Source organism: Barbus barbus (assembly GCF_936440315.1).
Source record: "Barbus barbus genome assembly, chromosome: 15".
NCBI lineage: Eukaryota > Metazoa > Chordata > Actinopteri > Cypriniformes > Cyprinidae > Barbus > Barbus barbus.
The window spans coordinates 25077165-25093389 of NC_136743.1; the positions used below are offsets into that span (position 1 = coordinate 25077165).

Here is a 16225-nt window from a genome sequence, read left to right on the forward strand (position 1 = left end):
AATTTACATTTTTGCGTAAACTATCCCTTTAATAAAGAACAAGAGACATAAAGATGTTTTTATATTATATTGTTATTTTACTCAGTATTATATTATATATTTGATTGATTTCTCTGCTATAATCTTATAATAATATATTCTTTCAAATGCTGTATGCATTGAAAATGAATACTTCCTAATTTTTTTTAATTACTATTTGTTTCAGGACCTGCAGATGACCTCAGATGAGGAATGAAAACCGTTTATGTGTTGCTCTGCAGGTCCAGGATTTGTGGGTAGATGTTTATATGATCCATGTGTGAATGTTGCACAGGTGGACGAGGGTGAGACTTGTTATGAGTTTCTCTGACTGGTACATCCTCTGATATCCTGCCTCAATACTCTCACGTATTCTGCAGCAGTGTTTACTATCAAACAGAGCAGTGGGAGTATTTGTTTTTGAGAATTTATTGATCTGCTTGTCTAACGGCAGACATGGAATTAACTTTTCTAGAATGAAGAATTACAGTAGTACCGTGAGAGCGTCAGCAGTGCTTGCGTGGACATGCATTTTATTTCATGGGAAAAGGTGAAGAAATGAGAAACGCAAACCAGCTTGGTGCTGAACAGCAGGGCAGCACATGCACTCTGTATATCAGTGATTTACTGAAACTAATTCAGAGTCTGGGTAAAAGAAAAGACCAAGGTAATGAAGGTTTGCTGTACACATAAATAACATTTCAGTGTCCTTTTCTTCTGTGGAGACTTGCTGGAAAGAAATAAAGCACTCTGAAAGCTCACCAAACATATGTTACAGCTTTCTTGCATTTCACTGAAAAAATCTCTTTACTGTGATTATCATCATGAAGGAAAAAATAAGTTTGTGCATGGGTTGTTTATAAAAGCTGGAAGAAATGGCTCAGCTGAGCACCAGAAATGGAAGGATTCACTCTAAACCACAGCAATAGTTAATTATAGAGACATAAATCATAGACCACCCATTGTGTCTGAGATTGTAAAGAAACCTGCTTTGGAGTCTTGCAAAAATGGGGTTTACCTTAATACTAGCAACAAAAGAGACCTATGACACATAAGTCACTCTAAACAATAATCAATCAATGATTGATATCCACAAAAAATAAATGCACACAAATCAATAAAGAAAAATGCGGCTGCAGTTCTCATATTATCATTGTGCCCTTGAGCTAGACCTAATAACATCATGGTGACTGTTCCTGGCATAAGATGTTTCAACCGAAAAGGGAATTGTTTTGGGGGCAGTCTGAACTGGTAAAAGTGTGAGTAGTGATTATTTCAATACAATCAATTTTACAGCATATATTTTCTTTAATTGTCTAAACAGATGCTTATTGCTAATTGATTACATTTTAAAATTTCAAATATTAATCATAGTGTATTGATGAACATGACACCGTCACGTTTTCTGCTGTGTTCCTGCATGTGTAGCTAATCTCAGCAGTGATAGACATAAACATTACTTAAATGTGCTTCGGCAGTCAGAGATTGAAGCCTCTCCAACATGTGGACACGCAGTTAAAACTAAATCTGAATTACCATATTATTCACAGTATTTTCACAGGTGCTGGTAAATTTTGAAGAAAACCCACATTGGTTGTGTCCTTTACTTTCCTGAGCTGCTCCTGGAAAATGTCTCCCGAGTTAGATTACTTTGGCCCACATGTTCTTCTTCTGCCTGCTCAGTTACAGATGTTGGTGTGCGAGTCTGCTGAGCAGGCACTTTGAAAATAAAGCAATCTTTTCATTACTTAAAAAATGAGAATATTTACGTTTTTTTTGTATTGTTTTTGTTAATTGGGTAGACGATTAAAAAAACCCCACACTTTACATTACCCTGCATATAGTACATGTTATTGTAATTTATTTGTATAGCAATAAAAACGCAATGCACAATAATAACCAGTATTACTCAGTTCTTATGTAGCATAACTATCCCACATTTTATTCTAAAAACTCTCAGAATGTAAATGCAAATTTGAGGCTAAATTTAAAACCAAGCATTTAATACAAAGCAAATTTTCGTCGCACTTGAACTGATGTTCATACTTAATAAATAATTTCCTAATATAGAAAACAGGAAGTGACACCAAAGCACCCGCCTCCCTCTATAGGAGCACTTCACAATCTCTCAGGGTCTCCAAGGTTATTATGTGTATGTGCAGCGCTCGCGGTGGTCGTGACGTTCTCCTTCAGTAAGACAGGAGCTTGAGAGCATTGGTAAGATCTTCATACACTTCATGGTCTGCTAATGTAAATGCATTGGCTTCTGAATGAGACTGCGGGGCATGTATACTTTAAGAGTAGCGGTGCTTTGCTTTCTGAACCACTTTAGTTAGGATTATTCCGCACAGTTTGTTTAACAATTTGTAAGTCGCTTTGGATAAAAGCGTCTGCTAAATGACTAAATAAAATAAATAAATAATAAGTGAAATGATGATAATAATAATCACTTTTAATTCGTATGGCAGCGTCTTGTACAGAGCAGGTGCGGACTAGACTTAGCCTTTATTTGACTCCAGTGAGATGCACGTGCTTTGCTGACCTTCACGCAGATTCTGTCAAACTGATATTAGATAGTGATCGTTTCACTTGAACAATTTGATTAATAACAAAGTACTTTTTTGTGATAATTTAAAAGACGTCAAATATTTTTAGTTTCAATATTAATACAATTTCAGTATTTAATAATTGAAGTGATCTCGTTGTGTTTCAAGTTAAATGTTCAAATTATTGTTTTAGTAGCTATAACTAAATTGAAATTTTTGCATTGTGATTTGCTGGCAGATGGATGTGACATTTTCTTCAGGGTCAGCTCTGAACTCTTGTCTTTCTCAGTTAACCCAAGTCCTTTTGGGTTGTGCGTGTCACCTGTTACCATGCTCATCTGTCTAAATTAATTATCACTAGTTTCATTGTAGTTTTTTTTTTTAGTGTTGCTTGTAAATTGTGCAAAAATGTGCAGTTGTTACTTAATGAAGTTAATTGTAGCTGACCTGATCCTATAAAATTAATTGCACTCATATTTAATTTAACTTGAATAAAAACAGTTTAGATGTTGAGTTACCTAGCAAATCATTTTACCGTGTTTTCACACTGTGACCATCACATGATTTGCTACAGTGAAGTTTTAATCCTCTTTGCCAGTTCTGTAAAGATTAATCAACAATGTCTGGAATTCTTGGGAATGTAGATTATGAACCAAAATAGTTTGATGGCCAGAAAAATAAAGTTGTACATTTATAGCGTGCATCTAGTACAGAGGTTATTTTTAATTGTGAGTAAATGGCACAAGGTTATTTCATCCATTTACTTCTCAGAAAAAAATATTGAAGAGATGGTGGCAGAGTCACATGATTAAGAAGCTTTAGATAGTAATTTAAATTCTGGGTGTATTGCATGAATGGATTAAACCAGCACTTTATGAAATCATTTGGGATTCTAAAGCCACTCATGGAGAGTGTTTTTTCTTTTCTTTTTTTTTTCTTCCCCATAAAAATAAATAAATTGACTGGCTTGTCCTTGGTCCTTGAACACTTACTTTCTCTCCTAGTGCAATTTTTTTTGATGGGTTTATTTGGCTCTCATTGTTCCCATTATAACATGTAGAAGTAAATAGGTAAGCACTATTGTTTACGTACCTATAGAATTGCTCAGACAAGGAATGAAGATTTGTGGGCCATTCTTAAGGATCCCAGAATATTGTTACAGTTTCTCAGGAAAAGACAGTAAGGGTTACATGTCAGGCCCCAACGGACATGGGGATTGGTTTGATCTGATTGTGTGCAAGTTCTTTCCTGGTAGGGTGTAGCCTGAATTCATTTTCCTATCTCTAGCTTGCATGTGTCCAAGCTAGTTAGCAGAGCACATTTGGTGCATTGCTTCAGTGTGACTTTTTTTTATGTTTAATGCCTTTTAGTTGCTGAACAAATTTAAAATGTAGTGTTTGTTACTCTTTTTGTTCATTTTTTGAATGAGACTGTCTCAAGGATGCATGTTTATCTTGCCTGCAGTGTTTTTCTTTTGTGTTTTGGATTATTAGATTAATTTGTAACCTTCAACCTCTGAAAAAATACATTTAGTCCTTATCTCTTTCAGTCCATAGTCATGTTTTTCAAACTATATAATTTCATTTTTTTATATATACACACATTTATAAATTTATCTACATAAAAAAAAAAAAAAAAATTCTACAAAAAATAATCTTCATGCAGTTCTTTTATCATTTATTGACCGTTCATAGTGACCACATTTATCCTGCCCTAAAAATATGATCAATATGACCAATACGAACAATTCTCATTCTCTTGCAGCAGTTAATTGAGGGCATGATGGATCAAGCCAGGACAACAATTTCAAAAATCGTAAGACATACTTTTCATACATATTAATCATCTGAACCAATCATTAACCATTTGAGAGATAACAAAGAAAGCAAATTTTTTGACGAGATCTGTGACTGCTGAGATTTAAATGTTTATTTTCAGCTGAGAAGATTTTTAAGCACTTTAACTGAAACCTTCTTAATTTGTTCCTGATATCGGTTTTACCGTTTGTGCTGAAAACCTTCAATATTCAAGAGAAAATCTGAAACCTCATGACTTTAAACACGACCAGCCTTTTAAGTGTTCTTACAGTGAAGAGAACCAAGGACAGTATTTTATCATGGTGTCTTGTAACTGTATTTTTCCAGTTCAATGGGGAGCCGCGCTCCTACACTCGCTTTAACCTGACCCAGAACATGGAGGGTGACAACAGCCACGTGGAGATGAAGCTGTCATCTGACATGGATGATGAAGTGGAGGCTAACGGTGTTGGGGAAAACACAAACCAACATAATCATCCGTATTACCCCAGCAAACTGAACCAGCGTTCTCCCAAAACCATCTGCGGATATGTCATTGGCATTCTGTTCCTTTTCATTATTGGTAAATCAATATGCTGGTATATAGTCAAGCTTATTATGTGGCCCTCTGGAATTCTTTATTCTGGTTGGTCAAATGTTTTTGTACAATGACCACTAAACTGTAATAATTTCTGTGCACAAAAACAACTCGTATGTTTGTCTTTCAGGATACCTCATTGGTTACCTGTCTAATAAAAGCACAGCCAAAACAGAAATCAAGTCAGACTGTCCGGTCTTTAATGAGATTGCCCCAGTTGAAGCAGTTTATTCGTTGGACTGGAGTGATCTCAGGGCATTGCTGAAAAAGAAACTGACAACCGACAACATTAACCGCAACCTCAAGTAAATACACACAACTGCACTGTTGCTTTTTCCATACTGTAAGTTGTGCAGGTATTCAAATTAAAGATGTTTTATTTTGCCTTTCTGTTTTTCCTCCTCGTAGAGAATTCTCTAGCGCCAGTCACCAGGCAGGAAGCACAGGAGATGAGGCACTTGCTAATAAAATCATGGGGAAATTCAAAACTTTTGGAATGAATACCTGGACCGATGAGCACTATGTGAAAGTCCATGAGCCTGGTTCCTCAAATAACAGAGTCCTGTTCCGTGGTAACGTTGTGGGAACAACCGAGGGCTATTTGGCATACAGTGCACTTAAAGCAGTGCAGGTTAGTTTTGAAAGGGAATGTATGTTGACAACCAACTGACAAAAAACACCATAAAAGTATAATAAAATTAGTTTATACATGTGCGGAGCATCATATCACAAGTTTACATCATGGTTCACAATGTGCTGAAAAAAAAACAAGTTTAAAACATAAGCAGTTTTCTCTCACACACTTATTGTTTCACTTCAGCAGACATTGATTCTTAAGGTGGGGTTGTATGGTCGTGTTTTGATTAGTTTTTGATGTGTCAGCTTTGAGGGCCCATCCACTTGCATTATATGGACTAACAGAGATGGATTATTTTTTCAAAAACTTTCAGTTTGTGTTCCACTCATACTCCCGGGATTCAAATGTGAATATAACTGAGATACAAGTAGAAATAGAAGGAAAAGTTTTCGGTGTATAATGACACATTTCAGCCTGTTCCGTATTATTTATTCTGTTGTATAGGGTGCAGCTCTGTATGCCCATTATGGACGAGCAGAAGACTTCAGGCGCCTAAAAGAACTAAATGTTGACATAAATGGAAAGGTCGTCTTGGTTAGAGCTGGATTCTCAAGTTTTGCTGAAAAGGTTGGTTCTCTCACATGTTCATATTTTAAGACCGTTATTATTGATATTTACTTATTTATCCTTTTGTTTGCATTTGCTTAATAAAGGTTGCTAATGCTGCTAGCTTGAATGCTAGTGCTGTGCTAATTTATCCAGATCCTGTTAACTACAATATTAAAGACGACACTGCTCTTTTTGGCCATGTAAGTTGTGGAAACTTTCTTTTATCAGAATATTTGTGCATTTAGAAGTTCATGTTCACTGCTCTTTTAAAACGCTCTTTTCATAGGTCCATCTCGGCACTGGTGATCCCTACACTCCAGGATTCCCTTCCTTCAATCATACCCAGTTCCCCCCGGCTCAGTCCTCTGGCTTGCCCAGCATTCCAGCCCAAACTATAACCATAAGACAGGCTGCTGAGATCATGAGGTGCAGTTGTGTTTGCCATTCATTTCCTATCAAAATGAATGGTAGTAAATAGCATTTATGATGGTAAATGCTATTAACTATCACTGTTGCCGTTACTGATATGTCCCTATTTGACTTGTAGAGTTGTTACTGAAATCCGAATTCAGCAGAAAGGCACATCACGATCAATCATGACTGATCATTGTTGTTTACATTAATGGTCAGTGTACTTATGCACATCCTTAGTAATATATATGTACCTAGAGTTGTAATGTTTAATATTTGAATAGAACTATATTGAACATACCATTTGGGATTTTAGACAAGTTGGAGGTTATCATAGCTTTTAAGAAGTTATTTACAATTATTTTAAGAATATTTTTTTTAGGAATTAAATTTATGTTTTGTCTTTAGAACAATTTTAAGAGAATATATATGACCATTCTTAAGAAATGTTTTTGGGAATACAAAATATTCTTAACTTTATTTAGTTATAAAACAATGAGAAAAAGGCTGTTAAGAAGAATTTTATTCTTAAGAATGTAAATGTAAATCAAGAGCCTCAGAGTGTAATATGGGCTTAATGTTGGGCTTTTGACTTGAGCCAGCAACAACCTACTGCCAGCAACCACGCGAAACATCTGTCTATCAACCCCATGCAACAATGCACTTAAAACACTCAGTTTTGGAACTCATCCAGATCACCCTAGCATCCTGGCAGCAACTTTTGCATCTGCAAGCACAGCAGCCATATCACCCTGTAGCCTAAGACTGGTTGCCCACTGAAGCTAAGCAGGGTTGAGCCTGGTCAGTACCTGGATGGGATACCTCCTGGGAAAACTAGGTTGCTGTTGGAAGAGGTGTTAGTGAGGCCAGCAGGGTGTGCTCACCCTGTGGTCTGTGTGTGTCCTAGCACCCCAGTGTAGTTATGGGGACACTATACTGTCAACAAGAACCGTCCTTATAATAATAATAATTATTATTATTACTATTAAGCACCACTCACATTTTAATCAGAAGATTCAGATCAATTCAATAGTCCTGTCAATGAGGTTTGTCAATATTTCCTGTATTTATGTGTTTGTCACATTTGCTTGCCCCTGTCCTCAAACAGTAAGTTAGGTGGTCGGACTTCCCCTGATAGCTGGAGTGATGGGATGCTTCGGGATACCATGTACAAACTCGGCGATGATGGTGACATTATTACAGTGGAAGTAAAGAATGTCCTTATTCAGAAAAAAATCCACAATGTGTTTGGAGTCATTAAAGGTTATACGGATACAGGTACTATATTCTGTTATATTCTGCTTTAAACAGCTGTGTACGTCAAACAATTAATTGGTCCTGGTCATGGATCTCTTAATTTTGGTTTTCGTCCTGTGCTTTAGATCGTTATATGGTGATTGGCGCCCAGCGAGATGCATGGGGCCCTGGATATGCCAGAAGCACAGTTGGCACTAGTTTACTAGTGGAGTTGGCCAGAACTATCACAGATATGATCAAGAATGGTACATTAAGTACAAGCAGTGATGTCTTTTTAAATGCGTAGATAAATGTCATTATATAATGAAATATATGTTAACTTTTAATTAAGAATAAATTTGTTGATTTCAAGTGCATCTTTCTTTTCTTCCAAGATGGATTCAAGCCAAAGAGGAGCATAATTTTTGCTAGCTGGAGTGCTGGTGAATTTGGGAGTGTTGGGGCCACTGAGTGGTTGGAGGTATGAATGCATTTTTACCTGCCTTCTGTTAAACAATAACCATTTTAAATATGGGAGTAAATACTGTGTTTGTATGATACAACAACAAATAATTAGAACAACACAAATAAAAGTAAACAACAATAACAAGAATTGTTTTAATTATGAATGTAATTACTCTATTTAATTGCAGTGTGTATATGGTTATTACTTTTTTTAATGGAGTACTAGTTAGTAAAAACTGCATTGTGTACACTGCCTACTATTTAAAAAATAGCAATTAAAATATTTGAACAGCAATTGGGGATTGTTCAACAATAAACTGGTCTATCGTCACATTGCATTATAGTTATATCATCTTGGAAATAATGCATTTTGTGCAAAATATCTCATTTGGGATCTAATAAAAAACAGAATATACAGAATATATCCGTGCACAATACACATACACTGCAGAAACAGTAAGAGTACTGTAGTATGTTAGTATTTAAAACAGCCTGTGCATTCAGCAGTTACTGTAAGTCTGTGAATATATTTGTGTTTTTGTACCCTCAGGGCTACCTGACTTCCCTGAATTTGAAAATGTTTTCTTACGTCAGCCTTGATGAAGTTATTTCAGGTTTGTAAAGAGTCATTTCAAGAATTAAGGAACTTTGATCTTGAGTTGATGCTGATCATCTGACATTCTCTTTAGGTTTTGACACTTTCAAAGCAGCTGCCAGTCCACTGCTGTATGAGTTACTTGAGAGCACTATGAAACAGGTGCTATATTACAAATACTAAATCTTCATCTTAAATTTTCTTATAATCTGCAAGAAAGCTGTTTTGTCCGTCCTGAAAAGAAAAATAACCTTTTTCCCCATACAGGTCTCATCTCCAGTTGATGGAACCAAATCCTTGCATGAACAGTTTGCTGGATACAACTGGGAGAAGTCTGTGTAAGTTCGTCCCTCACTGCTTATATGCTCCACAGTTTGATTGTAATTTCATGTGGTGAAGGACCAGTGTATTATTTATTTTTATTATTATTTAAATACTATATTTATTACTATTTTATACTTTTAGTATTCATATTTTGAATGAACTTTTAGTTTGTTGTATGTTTTACGTGCTTTTGTTATTTTATTACTTTAAATATTTCTATTTATCTTTTACTTTTCTTTCAATTTTAGTAATGCTAATGCTTCAACTAAAAACTTGCATTTTAAATGACGTTTTTCAGCTAATATTTATATTTTATGTTATTATTGCTTCATTTCAGTTAACTAAAAGTGTTTTTAATCCTTTTAGTTTAACAATAACAACACTGTTAAGCTATTAAATATTCTGATCAAGCAAATTATATATATTTAAAATATAAGCGTAACACATTTTTCTTAAATATATACATGCATGTGTGTATTTATATATACATATTAAATATACACTGTACACACATTATGTAAACATTAATCGTTTGACAGCACTAATATATATATATATATTTAAATTTTTTCCCCACAGAATGGAGCCTATGGGTTTGTCTCACTCTGCTTATCCATTCCAGACCTTCTCAGGCATCCCGTCACTTTCGTTTCGATTTACTTCGGTAAGTATCAAGGTTTTACTGAAGCTGTCAAAATAAAGTAAAATAAATTCAGGTGGAGTTTGTTTCATAAGGAAGTAATGTTCCTGATGTGTTTCAGAGTACAAAGTCATACCCTTTTGGCACTATTGAGGATACAGATCAAAATCTGGAACGGTACACTTCCTACAACACCCTGAAACTTGCCAAGACAGCAGGTGAGGTGGTCGGACTGGTTACGATTCGGCTGGTACACGACCACTTGCTCAAGCTAAACGTGGCAAAGTATACCAGTGTCATCCGCAACTATGTGTCCCAAATCAGGTCTAAAGTTGAATCACGCCAAATGGTGAGTCTGTGGTTATGTCTTTTTGCGACTCCCAAAGAACTTAAGCTTGATGTTTGATGAATTTCTGTAAAGGCTACAGGGAGATGTAATTAACTTTCTGCATTATTCTTTTGAAGTCGGGCCGCCTTCCTTCCACTGTGACGATGCAGTGGCTTCTCTCAGCTCATGGGTCATATGATCGTGCTGCCAGCGCTCTTATTTCTGCCATCCGGAACAGTGATCTTGATGATATGGAGCAGTGTCGCATAATCAACAATCGCATTATGAGGGTAAAAATTGTCAACCGTTTCATTCTTTCCTGTTGAAAAAGGAAATTGAGATGGAATATATCAAAGTGAATATATTTAATAATGAATATCAAATATTCATTAGCCTTTGCTGCTATTGATAATTAGAAGCAAGTGGTTTTAGGAAGAGGGCCATTTTATTGGAAAAAATCATCAATATTTCTGTTTCGCTTTCTCAGAACAGAAAGATACATTTTAAATGCATATCATTGCTAATTGTGTTAGATGCATATTAAATGAGTGTAATGGCTAAGCATGTCAACTTCTGGGGTGCAACAGCATAGTACCTCAAAGCTAATAGATATGGGCTAAAAGCAGCAAAATGCCAGCCTTAAAATGCTTTGAAAGGTTTTTCATATTGCATTATTGGGATATACGACCTTAGAAACAGCAGCAGCTGTAGTTTGTCTGTAGTTCTGCTGTTTTACAATGTGTATGTTGACATGATGTGTCTGTTTGAAGGTGGAAGGCAGTTTTCTTTCTCCCTTTGTGTCTCCGCGGGAAAATCTATTCCGGCACATTCTGCTGGGCTCTGGATCACACACACTGGCAGCTCTGGTGGATCACCTTGAAGCCATTAAAGGAGGGCTTGAATCTGCTGACATTGACCAATTCAAGAATCAGTTTGCTCTTGCCACTTGGACCATCCAGGGCTGTGCCAATGCATTGGCAGGGGAAGTATGGGATATGGATAATGAAATTTAGACAAGCAGATTCAGCTGACATCTTTAGCTGTTTGATAGTTGTGAACCATCACTCAAGGAAAAAAAAGGAAAATTAAAGCAGAAAATGATTTTGGTGCTCTATTAACATGAATTTAGGATAAGTGGTTTACATCAGTATTTACAGCAGTAGTTGATCCAAAAATTGAACATTGTGTCATCATTTACTCTCCTTCATGTCATTCCAGACCCCTTCTGTGAAACACAAAAGAAGATATTTGAAGAATGTTCTAGTCAATCTTTTCCATGAAATTACTGGAGCTATCAAACTTCAAAAAAGACACAAGGGCATAAAATATAAAGGTAGCTCATATCACTCATGTGCTATACTTCGTCCTCTGAATCCATACAGATCAAAATTCATAAGGGGTTTGATTGACATCAAGGTAGATAACCCAGAATTTCTGTTCTTGGAGGAAGTTTTTTTTTCTTTGAGATCTAGTTTAGATTATACAAATTCGGAATGTGTTACTGGTTTATTTTCAAAATTTTCAGACTCCTTTTAGGAACTTCTTGCATAATACCTGAACAGTCTGTATTTAGATTTTTTTTTTTTTAACAGACTCCAGTTAGACAATCAGCCACTGACATTTTAATGTTTGTACCCTAACTTACCTGTGATCATAAAACACCTCGTAAAGCACAGTATTTTTCCAATTTTCAGGTTGGATACACTTTTCAAGGGCTCCTCAGATCACTTCTGTCAAATAATAGAAATAATTCCTATGTGGCTCTGAAATTCTATTTATTAGTTTTTTATTTATCAGTGACAGCCCAGAGAGTAACATAGTGTTGGCCGAGATCTGGCCCGTGTAAAATCCATGCGGGCTGGATCTGGGTCAACACTGCTTGCTGTCTGGGAGGGATCACTATAAATAGTATTTTGTAACACTTTTTTTAACAAATGTATAATTATCGGAAGCAGTGCCTTCCATAATTATGGCAGTTATACTGTCGAAATGTGAAAGCAGCATCTGCTATGGAGATAACCTTGTTTTCAAAAGCTATGACCACAGACTACATTGTATTTCTTAAATTATAATTTAAAAAAATCAGTAAGTTACTGGTATGTATCAGTCTTTGGCATCCTCCTTTTGAATCAATGTTATACCTGATCCAGAATCATTATCGGGAGCAGTGCCTTCCATAATGCGAAGATGATGGTAGTTTTTGCCTACCGATGTGTTGATATCGAGGGCAGTGCCCCTCATATTTCACTGTGATGTGGATGTAATTATTGGGAACTGTGTTTCCCATGATGATGTACAAAATCATCTATATTCACACACTCTTACCATAGTAGTTATCTGTTGTAAGTCACGTAATCTGTCAGTTTTTCATACACAATGAAGTGCTGATACCTTCTTTAGCCTTGGATTAATCAAATATGGAATGGGTGAGGATCACCGCAGAAATGAAAAACTATAAAAACATTCTCTGTAAGATCCTGTCCTGTTCTCCTATTCGGTTTTCATAGTTCTTTTGTTTCTGGTGTATTATTATTTGTGCCTTGTAGATTATGATAAAGCCTTTAAAATACTTTTTCCTCTTCTTTGTTCTTTTCTTTGTATTTAACTTAATTCTTGCTGTTTTACTTGCAAATCAAAGTGAGATTAAATTACAAAACTATTCAGCTGGGAAACACGTCGTGTAAGACTTTGAAATAGGTCTTGTGCAGGTCCTGTTTATATATATATCTCTCGTATACACGCATTCATTCATATATGTGGAAGAGATGAAAATGGATGACTTGCAGTTTCGTGATTGTCTATGTATATCCATATCTTAAAACATGATTTTGAAGAATGCTGTCAGTAGTAGTTTTGTTGTAGACATAATTGATTTATGGCATTACATGTGCACTGATTCTCAGTTTTATGACAAGTCTGCAAGTGATTAATAAAAAGTTTGAACAACTCATTTAAACTGTGAAGTCTCTACTGTGACCTGTGCAAGCTCTTTTTTTTTTTAAGTTACCTAACCGTGGCGTATAGTACAGCAGAATTCTCGTCCAAGATTGCTGACTAAATTATACTAAAATTGTTCTATTCATCACTTATTGAACCTCAAATGTGACTCAATTAAGCAAATAATAGCTAAATGTTTTTATTTTTATAATTTGTAATCATAGCTGGTATGTATAATGGCATGCCACAATAATAAAACAAATGCGTTGTACTAATAAGTTAAATATGTTTTTCTTTAAAAAATTATCCTCAAAACAAACTGGCATGAGTTCAGTCAAAAATAAATAAAATAATTTAAAAGCTGGCTACTTTCAGCTAAGTCTAAACAAATATGTACAAATAGTAGACAGTGACGTCCTAGGTCATGTCTATGATTTTAAAATATGCACACATGATGTTTCCTTGTGCTATTATAAAATCGTAAGACCGTATTTGTGTGTCCCACGGACTTGTTTGCAATTCTTCATATGACCACATGGTGGAGCTAGAGTACTTGGCAGAATTCGACTTTGAATATCTTATGATTGCCATAATTAAGCGAGAGGATCTGCAAATTTAGCTCGCATCTTAACAGCTGTCGAATTGATTTTTCCCCTTTCTTTAAACCGCCTGATGGCGACAGGCTTCATAATAATATGTGCGTTTTAAAAGCAAAATACGTCTTCCCCTAAGCCTGCAGAAATATACTATATTAAATACAAACTTAAAACCATACCAGTTATTCAGCGTTAAAAATATAGAGTAGAGTTTAAAATTAAGTTTAGAGTTAGCTGATTTCAGATATATATCACATATGTGATAGTTTATTGCCGTCAAAATGAAAGTGTCCTGTCTCTTTAAGAGTGGGTTGTCAATAGAAGCACGAGCGCGAGTGAGATTGAGAAATGACGGTAGAGTCCTGCTGTAAATTCATTTAGCGACAGAAACGCGAGGCAGAAATGAGTGAGAACGCGACAGCGGTTATAGAGCAAAGCATATTACTCACTAAAACTAATTTATAAAACTTCAGAACTCCGTTGAACTTTGCCGTATACACCCAGGACTGAAGCACCCAGAGTGAAGTTTTGTTCAGTCACCAGACACCTGGCGTTATCGAGTGAACAGGTAGGACTTATCACGGGCTATTATAACACCTTACCTGTCACTGCTGTAAAAATAAGTTTCACAAGGGCGTGGAATTGAACAGATAAACACAAATTAAGAGAGCATATCAATGTTTCCTCATATCTCGGTCCTCGAGCTGATCTCAAGATTTCACCTGCATGTTAGGAAAGTCAGTGGCGGGAATTTGGCTCCTTAAAGGCTTAAAAAAATGATTCAGTCTCAGTAATGCTTGTTGCATCTTCATTAATTTGTGACGTTAAAAGCACCAGCCATTGTTATTTGCATTACTGCCTCTTATTGTGAGCAAAGAAAGACTCACTTGTGATGGATGCTGAATTACAGTCGAGCAGGACAAAAGGTTGATTCAGATGGAGAATGCATGGCTGCTTTAGAACTCAGGGTCACACGTATAACTGCAGCTGTTGCTCTTAACCTACATTGCAGCAGCATGTAAATGTGAGTGGGTTGCGTAATGACGGGCATAAAAGGGTCATTATTTGTATTATGGCACACAGCGTGACTCATCCAGGCCTGCAGGTAGGGGTGTGTGTTTTTCTAAGAGAGGAAGATGCCTGCTGCAGACCTTCAGTGTGTTTGCAAGGTGATGAATGGTTTGAGTCCGTCTGTGCAGTTAGTTTCTAGTTTGTGTGCTTGTAGTGTAGGGTGCTGCCTTTCCTACTAGCGCTCAGTGTGTAAAAGATGAAGACTTGTTCAATAAGTGCTGCCCCAAGGCCCTGTATCTTGGTCTAGTTGTGATAAGTATCCCTGCATGTAAAGGCAAGCCAGGCCACAAAACCCACTGCTGCTCGGCTCTTCTTTTTTACTTGTGAAGAAACAAGCGGACTGAAGAGATACATCCTCTCGCCCCAAGGAAGATTTGTTCTATGATACCTGCAGATCAGCCTTCTGATTACATCTAAATTTAACTGGAGCTAGACCATTCCCTCAGTGTCATTACTAGTGTCTTACACTTTTGACCAGCTCGGTCTATGTTGTACCTTTGACTTCACTGAGCACCAGATGTTAAAGGAGTCATGAACTGAGAAATCAAAATTCCCTTGATCTTTTGAGATATAAGAGGTCATTGTGCTATAAAAACATTCTGTAAGTTTCAGAACTCAAAACTTTCTTGTTAGTCTATAAACAGCTTGTATTGAAGCTAATCTGCCAAAACGCACGTAATACTGCAGCTAAACACTGCCTCCGCAGAAGAAAATCAACGTCTGCTTCTACATCACCGCTTGTTTAGCCACGCCCACTGATTCATGCATATAGTAGGTAAATGACAAGGGTGACAAACGCAGGTCTACGCAGAAACCAAATGATAAACTTTTTTGATAAACTTTATTTTTAATGAAGTGCCAGGCTGCCCCAATAAGAGCTTGGTCCTTTGTTCACTTCATTTTACCGTGGATTCGTTTACAAATAAGGTGCAGTTCAACGCAGGATTGTCAGAAAGATTGAAACTAAAAGACGATGTTGTGATATCTATATTGGATTTGATGTCGCACCACACAAAAGGGTGAGTAACTGGTTTTATTATGTGAGCTCTATTGATTTGTCTGCTATTACAGATCGTTTGATATGTACTGAGTACAGCATTTTTAGCATAAATCAAAGCAGCGTCCGTCTGTGAAGGAGGTAGGCTTTCAAATATACACAACTGTTAGCCAATCATAGCATTAGGCATTTACTTCTGAATCTACAATCCATCACACCTATTCAAGTATAGAATTCCAATGAGGGGGTCAAAACAGGTCAGAAAATATCCTATTACTTCTAAATTATGATGTATTTTGTAGAGCCCGACCGATATATCGTTATTTTATCGGCCGATATGAGTCTGTTGCGTATATATCGGTATTGGTGAATGTGGCGCCGATATGAACTACTACTTTTTTTTCACAGAACATATAGACCTTTTTCCTGAGTAAACGATGAGCACCGTTACACAGATGAAATGCTTCTAAATGGTGTAATT

The 16225-nt window shown here is 36.3% G+C and overlaps 1 protein-coding gene across 1 annotated transcript; it reads left to right on the forward strand.

Annotated features, from left to right (window-relative positions):
* The first annotated feature begins 2150 nt into the window (after nucleotides 1-2150).
* Nucleotides 2151-13093, forward strand: LOC306881763 (transferrin receptor protein 1-like). Its single transcript, XM_079436028.1, has 20 exons — nucleotides 2151-2235; nucleotides 4329-4379; nucleotides 4709-4943; nucleotides 5089-5263; nucleotides 5367-5589; nucleotides 6040-6162; nucleotides 6249-6344; nucleotides 6431-6570; nucleotides 7664-7833; nucleotides 7938-8057; nucleotides 8187-8272; nucleotides 8807-8870; nucleotides 8946-9013; nucleotides 9119-9189; nucleotides 9755-9839; nucleotides 9937-10164; nucleotides 10281-10433; nucleotides 10914-11129; nucleotides 11362-11476; nucleotides 11838-13093. The coding sequence occupies exons 2-20, from the start codon at nucleotides 4344-4346 to the stop codon at nucleotides 11882-11884; spliced, it is 2451 nt and encodes an 816-aa protein (XP_079292154.1). The 5' UTR covers nucleotides 2151-2235; nucleotides 4329-4343; the 3' UTR covers nucleotides 11885-13093.
* Nucleotides 13094-16225: the final 3132 nt, after the last annotated feature.

Bases quoted from the DNA above. Each gene is read 5' to 3' on its own strand.
- LOC306881763 (XM_079436028.1), top strand. From the start codon at position 4,344: ATGATGGATCAAGCCAGGACAACAATTTCAAAAATC. The intron at 5,264-5,366 runs GTAAATACACAC...TCCTCCTCGTAG, and splicing joins AACATTAACCGCAACCTCAA to AGAATTCTCTAGCGCCAGTC. The intron at 9,840-9,936 runs GTAAGTATCAAG...GATGTGTTTCAG, and splicing joins TTTCGTTTCGATTTACTTCG to AGTACAAAGTCATACCCTTT.